This window comes from Blennius ocellaris, assembly GCF_963422515.1.
Source record: "Blennius ocellaris genome assembly, chromosome: 9".
NCBI lineage: Eukaryota > Metazoa > Chordata > Actinopteri > Blenniiformes > Blenniidae > Blennius > Blennius ocellaris.
The window spans coordinates 11,940,437-11,951,409 of NC_137658.1; the positions used below are offsets into that span (position 1 = coordinate 11,940,437).

General features: G+C 43.6%; 1 protein-coding gene across 2 annotated transcripts; it reads right to left on the reverse strand.

Moving 5' to 3' along the window:
- Nucleotides 1-550: 550 nt before the first annotated feature.
- Nucleotides 551-9,923, reverse strand: fam193b (family with sequence similarity 193 member B). 2 transcript variants are annotated; one of them, XM_080502046.1, is made up of 10 exons: nt 9,733-9,923; nt 7,669-7,947; nt 7,082-7,106; nt 4,765-4,983; nt 4,123-4,534; nt 3,616-3,799; nt 3,252-3,485; nt 1,596-2,661; nt 1,416-1,491; nt 551-1,308 (listed from the first exon to the last, which is right to left on the reverse strand). In XM_080502046.1, exons 1-10 carry the CDS (start codon nt 9,889-9,891, stop codon nt 1,212-1,214), a joined length of 2,751 nt encoding a protein of 916 aa, XP_080358172.1. In that variant the 5' UTR covers nt 9,892-9,923; the 3' UTR covers nt 551-1,211. The 2 variants fall into 2 exon arrangements, with proteins under 2 accessions (XP_080358172.1, XP_080358171.1); XM_080502045.1 differs by having other exon boundaries at nt 6,920-7,106.
- Nucleotides 9,924-10,973: the final 1,050 nt, after the last annotated feature.

The following is a 10,973-nucleotide window of genomic DNA, read 5'->3' on the forward strand; positions in this document are numbered from 1 at the left end:
GTGTTATCAAAAGATATGCAGGTGTCAGGAGGGCTAACAGGTGGAGGGGTCACCTGTTCACTGTACAGGGGGGGGGGGGGGGGGGGGGGCAGTATGGTTGGAAAAAGAAGCATCACACACACACACACACACACACACGCACGCACACACACACACACACTAGAAAAGCATGACAGCACACTCAAAAGCGTATCCACTTGATATGTACAAGCATCTAAATTAACTGTCAAGGTGTTTGCATTAAAACCTTAAAGTGAACACTGGTGTAGCTGTCACTGCAGGGATGTAGGCCTGAAAAAGGTGAGAAAATTGCAATAAATGACATTCATTGGAGTGTATACTGTGTATTTCTAGAAGACACAATAGTCCAAGACTAACATCACAAGAGGACTGACACAGAAACAGCAGTCTGTTTTTTTCACTACAGGGCTGGTAGAGAGCGAGGTTTCTGTCCTACGTCATGCAGGAGGGAACATTTGAAGGATTTCAGTGCAGTTGTATATAGATATATCATCAAGATGCATCCTATGGGCCCAATACAAACTAAAAGTTGATTCAATAACAATCATGATGGCCCTGCTGCTTTTTTTTGTCAATAGTGAACAAACCAAATCATTCATTTCATTTCACTAAATTTTCCAGTCTTCAGTCAAACTACATCCCAACTGCATTTAAAGCAATGCGGCTTTTTCAGCATTGCTCCCTGCATTAGATGAGATGTTTCTCCTTCAAATTAGGTCCAAATGTAGTATTGTGCTCCTGTTTCCAAGTGTATCTGTAGCCTCCACTGAGACCACCATAGTGGAGTTGACAAACTAGCAATGCAGAATGCAAACGTTAAAATGTCTCAGATTTGTGATAAAAACATTTATTTTATTCAAGGTAATCGTTTACATACTACATACGTAAGCACATGGATGCAGTTGATTCAAGAGACTTTTCCCATTTTTTTTTTTTTTTTGCATCTCTCATTCAGTGAAGATTTGCGATAAGAGCAGAGTTTCGAGTTGGCCTTCACAATGATCCCTGGCTAGTTCGCCACGAGTTGTGTTTCAGTCGTCTGAATGGAGAGGATGAATTTGAACCAGGGTCCCTTGGCATCAGGAGGAAGAAAATAAAAACGGGGAATGAGAGAGGCCGTGGTGCCAAACTGGGCTCTACTGAAAGAGTTTGTGGTGTGGAGTTAGATTTTTTTCCGGCACTCATCCAAGTTATTGAGCTACATTGGAAGGAACCTTTTTGAGGCTGAAGTTGGACCAATTCACTGCTACCTTCTGGCGGGTTTGCTTTGCAGAATCCAGGCAAAACCTACAGATGACAAAGCCAAACAAAAGGAAGAGACGAGTTTTAATAAAACTTTTGAATAAACCAATTAAGTTCAGAGTATTTCAAATCAAGTGCAGCGTTGAGCTTACCTTTTGAAGTATTCTACTTCACGATCAATCTCATCCATCTCTGTTGGGTCCACGTCTTTAGGGAGGAATACGTCATCTATGGGGTGGAAATACAGATTAAAAATTTGAGGGACCTGGACAATGCAGCAGCGAGTTTCAGTTTTGTTCAGAGTGAAGTGAAAAATGAATATACACTCGTACCAATCGCAGTGCTGGATTTTTCACCCTTGTTCTTGTTCTTCTTGTTCTTTCCCTTGGATTGCTGCTGCTGTCCATTTGCTGGAGCTGCAGCATGCGCTTTGCACTCAGAATCCTGCTCCATTCGCCCTCCTCGTGTCTCCGAATCACCTTTCAGCCTTTGTGCGCTCAGAGGGCCGCTACTCGCTCCATTCGTGGCGTGTTTGCATGATTTAGCCTCCTCCACTTTCTTGGGTCCGTTTTTCTGGTGGTCTGCAGACTGCTGAGGCGCTTTGTTCCCAGACTTGGAGCCGTTCGACGCCACTTCTTTAGGCTCATTGTTTTTATGTGCTTCATTCCCCAAGGCAGCTTTGGTCGGTTTGTTGGTGGTTTGCTCCAACGCAGATGGCTCCTGCCTTTGCTGCTGCTGCTGCTGCTTTTTAGTCTTCTTGGACTTTGCACCGCCGTTTCCAGCTGCCGTGTTTTTGGGATCAGGCAGGTCCTCCTTCGATTTAGCCGTGGCTTGAGCTGGTACCTGTGGCAAAGTGTCAGATCCAGCAGAAGTGCATTTTTCAGGGGAGCGAACTCTTATGAGCTTTGAGAGACTGGGCGTGGTGTGCAACCGTTGGATGTCCTTCGAAGCAGCACTGACCCCGGCTGCAGTGGTGGCAGCATTCGGGGATGAGGCCACGGTCGTGTCCTCCCACCCGTTTACCAGGTCCAGGTGGCTCTTAAAGGTTCCCAGTGAAAGAGGGGAGAGGTCCAAATCTATCTGCTGCAAGTCAGAAGAACCGTTGAGATGGGAAAGTAAATGGTTTCCCTCCAATGTGGCCGCCTTCTTTGGGAAGTCATTGACATCCAGATTGAGGTCGTACATGCTAAACGAGGCCCGGATAGAGTCTTTGATGGTGTTCTTAATCTCTTCGAGTCGACTCGTGAGGAAACTGTTAACGCGTTCGAGTTCCAACTGAGGCCAGTCCAGCAACCGACTGGCTTCTGACCCATCGGGGAGGGGCTCGTCCACCGGATCAGACGGATTGCAGTGGGGGTCACTGCCGCCAGCACCCATGTTGCCCTGCTGAGCTTTTTCCTACAAAGGATTGGCATGGAAGTGAAGAAAGGTACAAACACAGAATAGATTAATCAAGGACTTTCAAAGAGAACCAGCAGTCAGTATCGATGTCTATCAGCCAAGTTATTTTCTGTTGGCTAATTATTTCATCAGTGGTGAGAAAAAACAAACACGCACAAAAAAAAACAAAACCCGATTTGTATTTTTTTTTTTTTAAACACTGAATGGATTTGCATGTTTTAGGTTCCACTTTACTGGATAGTTCAGTTTTTATTCGGGGCAGAGTCCATGATGCCTCCCACACAGAATTTTAAATGCCTCACTGCCCACGAGGGATTCACAGGAATCGATAACATGCATCTAAGTTAGTGCTACTCTGTGATTTCCTCCAGCTGCCAACCCTGAAATTAGATATCAATTTTACTTGTTGCAGTTTCTTTTTTTTCCCATGATCTCTGGCTGAGCTGCTTGTTTTTACGCAATTGCTGCGATCAAAAAATAATAAAGAACACAAAAATCCTCATTAATGCATTATGATTCACAGTCGCGCTGGAAAGTAAAAAGGCGCAGAAACACATTCAATCACACGGTTTCCAATGATACCGCACCTTCTTCTTCTGTTTGTGCCGGGCCCTTTTGGCTGCCTTGGCACTGTTGGCGGGTTTGGGCTCGGAACTGTTTATGAAGTCTAGCAGCTCGTCCACATCCCGGTTGTCGATAGCACCCGCCACGGTCAGCTCCGAATCTTGTCGCTGAGGAAGCTCCTCTTTACGCCGCGTGAGACGCGAGCGAAGCTTCTCCCGGATCTCAGCGTAGTTTCGGCTCGTCGGTGCAGCTGGAGGCTGCGATCAAAAAAAATTATATATAAAAAAAAATAATCTTAAATTAGACTGTCCGAAGTAATAAATGTTTAAAAACTACATTGAAACAAAGGGATTTTTAACTAAGAGGCGGCAAAGAGTTTTGAAGTACCGCATTGTGTCCGAAGAACTCGCAGTAGCAGCAGTCGCAGTACTTCCCGTCTTTCTGGTTGGTGGATGAGGAGGCGCAGGAGCTCCTTTCAGAACTGCTGTCTTCGTCCTCCCCCTCCTCCAGCTCAGATGATGGGTGGCACAGCGTCCCGTTTGTCACTTTGTGCCCTTTACACGCTTGATCTCTGTGAAACAGAAAAGAGTGGTGTTGCCATAAACCTCATTACACCTCCAATCGGCAGGAGTTTCACATTTGTTGCTAAGCTGCTGCTAGGCACCACTTTCCTTATGAGCTTTTATATTGTATTTACACTACGGCCATGTTTGCACATCGGTCGATTTTAGGATTTTATCTTATCTATATATTCACTTCAGTAAAAGATGACTGAAATGGCATTTAAATGTTCTTTTTTTTTTAACCTTGTACAATCTGTTATACATGAATGAACAGAACGATTTCTCAGTTTCAGACGTGTGCGCAAAGCAATGTCGAGACAGTGACACTGACCTGCAGGCCCCAGCTGTTAGATGGCCGACATTAGGGGTGGCCACTGTTCCCGGATTGTGTCCATTGCAGGCGTGGTTACAGCCGATGACAGATGTGCCTAGTTTGCTGTGTTGCGTGTTCACGGCAGGAATGTGGGAGTTTTTGCACGGGCTGGGCTTGTGGACCGACGTCGGGCTGTCCGGACTCGGGGAGTTGAGTTTGGTTGTGGGACCGTGGAGGCTTGGTACCAAAGGGGAGAAGGGAGCGTGGGCTGCCACGCCGCTGCCACAAGACGACGTTACGTGGCCGTGTTGCCCAGAGTTCGGCTTAGAGGGAAGGAGGGAGGAATGCTGGGAGGACAGTCCGGTGGGACTGTTGGGGGGTACCGACAAGTCTGTTTGAGGATGGTGGTCGGTGGGGTGGAAGGCTTCACCTGCACAAAGGAAAGTGGCATCGGCTTTTCAGAGCATGTTCAGCACTGCAGTTTAAAGACTAAAATGTCCATCAACTTTATGATACTTTCCGCAAATGTATTGCATTGTATTTTTTTTTTCTCAAAACAGTTTTTTCAGTAAAAAGACAAAATTATTAAACCCCACCCCCCATCACAGATGGAACATTCAATTTTACACACGCATCATTGACTGACTTTAATAAATATACCTGGTGGCGTTGGTCGACGGCACATGGTTTTGAAGTGCTTGGGAGTGGTCTTACAAAGGTCTGCTGAGGTAGACAGGGGGCTCCCAGCAGAAGATCCACTGGAATTCTGGGTAGACGGGTGGCTGTAGGGACACACTTTAGTCCCCGATGATTTCATGGATTTCCCCGGCGTTTCATGAAGACCTCTTTTCTCATGACAGGTTGAGCCTGCCGTTAGACCTGCACATGGTGACAAGAAGAAGAAAAAAAAAATGTTTGAACTGCTGCCTTATTGTTGGATCAACCGCTAATTTCTGGATGTATTTCGTACAAGTTCCACAATAGTTTATGATACAAGATCAAAAACCTCTTCCAAGATCCAGGTAACAAAATTGACACGACCACAAAGCCAGTCTGTGAGAGTTAATCATTAGACTCCATTTCAATGTGTTGGGACTTCAACGCTCACTTTTTTGGTGCTCAATGGTCTATAAAGTACTTCACTTCCCGTTGCAGTCATGCGATCATGTCATTTTTCACTGCTTTCAAAAGGAAACCAGCTTTGAAAGGTCCTTTGTGCCCTGAATTTAAAACTTAGTTTATTTTGCCCTGAAGTGTACTTCTTATACTGTTGCCAATGTTGGATACAACAGTGTAATAAACTTTCTTGGTAAAATTCACAGCTTTTTTTTTGGTTCTTGTTAATAAATAACTACATTAACATAACACAGCTGTCTATAACCACCTCACTCACATTTAACACATTCCTGATGAGCGATCTTTTCACAGTTATGTCAATAAGGTTGTGCAGGACTCCTTTGTATAAACAACCTAATAAACCACAAAATACTCTGTTTATCCATCTTTTCTCGTAATCACACGTAGCACTCTTGCATATACTTTATTGTAACTATTTTAAAATGTAATTTCAAAGGTTTTTCCACCAATGAAAGGCAGTTCAGCAAGATAACACTGACTCACACCTATAATGGTCGAAAAGACACGACGACGAGCAGCCTTGACTTCACTTCATTCAACTTGAAAAGTTCAAGGTAGTCCATCAAGGCTTTGCTCTGCTGTGTTTTAGAAAGATGAACTGAGCCGCTTGATGGATGTCCCAACAGTCAATTTCGCTTCAGGTAGACAATTGCTTCTCCTGATATGTCGCCTCTGGTGACATTGATGTACAGAAATGTACAAAGGGACTGCAGCGAAACGAAAGCACAATACTATGGGTGCATCTGATCCAAGTAGCGCGAGTTGAGTTTCCTTATATCACTCTATAAATATTATGTTTCAAAGTATAAATTTCAAAATACTACTAATGTTTTATCGGTTATTTTTAAGCTAAAATGTTATACTTTAAATGTGACAATCGTGGTCTCTGGTTTGAATAAAATGGGGGTGTAACATCTGATTTCAGGAAATATTCTGAGACTGTATTTTAGTATTCTGGTCATTTTAGTTTAGTCTTAACCTGAGTGTGGGGAACCAAGTTGCAATCCGGTATTAAAACTAATGTATGGTACACTTATGTGCTGTGAGGACGTTTGTGAAGATGGAGCAGACAAAAAAAAAAGATCTGCGACTGCATGAAGCCACAATAATGAATGAAAGAAAAAAGAAAGAAAAAAGAGGCTAAAAATATATAATTTTACATTTAATACAGTCTCACATGAATATTTCTTTAGAGGTTTTTCTGTTTAAGTGAAACTATTGGAAAGGAGAACCTTTGACAGTGATAGTCTTGAGATACCTGTACTTTGAGGTGTACGCTGACATAATTTACATTGTTCATTTTCATTGCAATTCACATTGGGAATGTGTCTCCTTTAACTAGTTCAATAATAATATTTAAAAAAACAATTTAATCTTTGAAAAAAAGAAAATGATTATGGTGACTTGTAAGGACTTCAAGCGAGAAGCAAACCTAGAAACTTTAATATGACGGTTATTTTTTTCTTTTGATATGCAGCTGACTAAAGTTTGCAAAAAAAAAGAAAAGGAAAAAGAAAAAAAAGACCTAAAATCAGATATGAGATGAGTAAATGAGCTAAAATATAAATTAACCGATTCAAACTAAATCCAGACCTCCTGGAGTTTAGTTCTATGACGTTTAAAACGAGTACTGTCACTGTTAATGTGCTTTTTTTTCTTTTGCCCTGTGATGACAGACCTTGTTGTGAGTGTGAAGAAGTGTTGTGGTTGCAGTGCTCCCCTCCGTTAGTGTGGGCAGAATTCCAGAGACCTGACAGTTTGTGGGCTGACAGGAAGGAACTCGGGTCCCAATCGACAGTACTTTGCTCGGGGAAACCATTCCCACAGCTTTGGGACTTACAAGAGGAAGAGTGTGACAATGGTACCTGAATAAAGAAAAAAGAACAAAACCATAATTAGTTACTTCATCAACTGAGGATTATCAGAGCACAGTAAAAACATCTCAGAAAAGCACAAATCTAATTTTCAAAGGGTGTCAAAATAAGTGCAGGAGAGTATGTTGACCTCTGTTTTGTTTTTGTAACACAATCGCAGCACCTTGTTCACCTGCAGTTCAGGTCAAGTACAATAAATGCAAAACCTGCCTTGATGTAAGGTATTAGATAGATAGATAGATAATAATATTGGACTAAAAACTAAGAAAGGCAAGAATTTAACTGCTTCTGTGATACATGTGCAGCACAGACATACTCCAAATAGGATCATTTAGCGTAGATGTGGGTGTCTCATCCAAACTATACATATAACCAAAGTGACAGATTTATTCACAAGGTAAGTACATGCAAATGGAAGGCTCAGGCTGGCTGATGACTGAAGATGGGAGAACTCTGAGCAGCAGGGGCGAACACATTTAAACCAAAAAAGCAGCAAACACAAGTTGTGAAAAGACGGCAGACATCTGACCCAAATCAGTCCCTTTTTATTTACCGGCGTCGGCTGCTCCTGTGTGCTCCGCCTCTCCTCCTCTTCCACACTCTTGCAGCAGCTCTGACAGATCCACAGCGGCACCTCTCCGAGCAGGGACTGGGACAGCGAGGGCACCGCATCGGCAAGCTTGCGGCCCGGCGCCTCCCGCAATAAGGCCTGGGAGAGCGCGGGCACAGCGTCGGCCAGCTTCGTTCCATGACCCCCAGGAAGTCCGTTCACAGAGCCTGCCCCCCAGTCCTTGAACTCACGGTGGCACAAGAGGCAGCAAGTGTGCATCGGCTGGGTAGATGGACAGAGAGCATCAAGAGCTTCAGTATCAAGGCTGGGATGTGTGGCACAAGTTTGTTTATCAATATGTAAGGACATATTTATTTATCAAATTAGTTCATCATTTGTGACAAAGACAATCGGATAGCTAAAGCAATTAAATAACGACCAATACTGACCAGGAAGTTTTCCGAATATGTCTGGAGAAACTTTACATTTGGTCATATGACAGTGAATCGAGTTTAACCTCTGAATTTGCCCTTTGACATTTTTTTTTTTTTATTTACAAACGGCAAGTAAAACAAAAAAAGAATCTTCTGCATATCCCCTTCTCAGGACTGACAGAACTGTAATACACGTGTTATAATGTATCTGTAGACAAGAAAAAGGTCACAATAGAAAGACTTGTGATGACAATAACATAAAAACATAATCATTTTTGCTAGATGACCTTACATTCATCAAATGCATCACTAATAAACTTTTTTTTTTTTTTATTTCATCAACTGTATTAATTCTCTTGGGGCAATTTATGATCAAATGACCCATCAGTAGCACCCACACAGAGCAGAAGTCAGGGGATGAGCTGGTGGGGGCCGAGGATCTTGCTCAGGGACCCCCAGTGCATGTTTTTGGGACTCTGGGAGGACATGGGAGAACCCATGGGAAACCCAGGCACACAAGGGAAAAACATGCAAACTCCACACTGAAAAGACCCAGCTGGATTTGAACTGGGGCCTTCTCGCTGCTTCACATAAATGTCTCCACAATGGAGATGATGATCTATAACCAATGCAATCTCATACAAAAATGTCAGACAATGGTTTCAAAACTGGCGTAAAAAATAATAACGTCCCAGTGAAAACTTTGAACGAAACTCAGAGAACGATTACCTAAAAATCCCCTTTTGTAGACCCACGAATATAATAGGTAATGCATGGCTAATAAACTAGATATAGAACGATGGATAGATGGATCTGTGTGTGGTATGAGGAAGCCAATACCAGTAATCCAGGCTGCACGTTGAAACGATTGCTCAGCAAAACATCTGTCAAACCGTGCAGAGTCGTCTCTAAATCGTAAAAAACTTCGTGGATACCCTGAACTTAAAAGGCTTGTCTTGGCTCGCATTCACCCAGACACCACGAGCTGACATGTAAACCAATGGCACTGAAACTTTTTGACACTCGCTCGTGGAGCGGACGTGCAGCGTGGGAGATTAATAAAACCAAACTGGCGGGTCGTACAGGGAATGCTAAATTTGTTCGTATTATTCCATTTTGCCAAGTGATTAGCTGTGAGCCGCGGTTAGTCGCTGCAGGCGGAGTGGGGAGGATCAAGTGGAGGCAGCAAGCACGTTTGCAGCACGCTAGCCGAGGATGGTAGCCCGACTAGCCTCCTGGCTAATGCTACTAGCTGGGCGGATGAAGAGTTGTGAGCATTGGAAACGGGACGACCTGTCCGGGGCACAATGTCACCTGTCCCGGTACGAGAGATGAGCTGCACGGCTAGCCACGGCGCCCCAAAGCCGCCCGATGGGCACCAGTCTACTCGCCAAGTTGAGCCTATTAATTAATTAATTTCACACCAAACGACGTAAAGCTCCACATCTACAACTGATACGTTAAGACTAAAATAGGTCCCCACCAGCCAGCGGATGCATATAACTTCACAGCTCCAGGATGAAGAGACATAGAAACGGAAACACAATGGAGGATGCTTGGATTAGCAGAGCGGCGCTAGCACGGAGGCTAGCCCGTCCAGTTTGAAGGCAGCGATCGGCTCGGTGTTAGCTACCTGGTTTGCCCTGGTAGTAGCCAGCCTATCGAGCCCAGCATCCCCGCCGCCACCGCCAGCTGCATCGCCGGGAGAGACAGGGCTCTTCGGTACGGTCTGCTGTCCAGGCACAATCTCTTTCTGGGCGACCCCCTGCTGCTTGCTTTTCTTCCTTGCCATTGCAGTGGTGTTTATAAAACGCTTTGGCCAAGTTTGCACCAGTTTCGAGGATTTTAAGAGCACACTTTCGTTTCTTCTCAGACCTCAAAATGTTCTCTACCTCCTCCAGTCAAGACAACAGTCAATATGGCGGAGGACTGGCACACTCGGGAGTTCAAAGGTTAAAGATACTGCTGGCAAAGAGGCTTCACGCGAGGCGCGGAATACGGCTCCAGTTGTATTCAAGCGGTGAAGCCAGACGACGCCATCATTAGTGAGGGCAACCGTCCCCTCCCACCTTCCCAGAAACATACAGTACCGTAGTTTGTTCAATTCTGTTCAAGGCAAACTGGTTCTTATGGTTACAAAAAATACATAAACATTTGCTGCACTGTATACATTCATATATCAGCAACATAATTGTATTTTCTGACAATTTTTTTACGATATAACGGAGTTTTTTTTTTTGACACGCAATGATTTATACACTTTCTATGTATTAAATGTACTACTAATATAGAGGCTTAATGCGATAGTAAAACGTGTGTCTTTCAAACCTTTAAAAATGTGGATTACAAACTATAGTTAGGTTACAACATCATTTTGCAAAGAAAAAAACTTGCAAAAATATAATTACCTCCTAGACAACTACACACAGACGGTTTATGTAAATGTATAATTTTATAATCTTACAAATCTGACGGTAAACGTCAGCTGTATGCATAAAGGGGGAAATAATAGTTGGTTTCGAGCGAGAGTGACGTTCTACGTTTTTCCTGTGATGCCTTCATGACAAGTTACGCGATCGGAATTTCGAAAGTGATTATCATAAAGTTGTAATTATACACATTGGCAAAGTAAAATACAGTTTCCCCAAACAATTGCCCCCATTTTGTGCCGGTTATATGTATGATAGTATGCTTAAGTTTCTGATGTATTATTGAGATTAACGCATATTTTTCAACAGAAGTACAGTAGACAGCGTCCCATGAAGTTGAAATATTCGAGTGTACGTGCGGCTCCTGAAGGCAGCGCCAGTGTTTGGGGTGCTGTGGACTGAGCACGTAGCACACACACACATACACACACTCAGCTTCATCCAC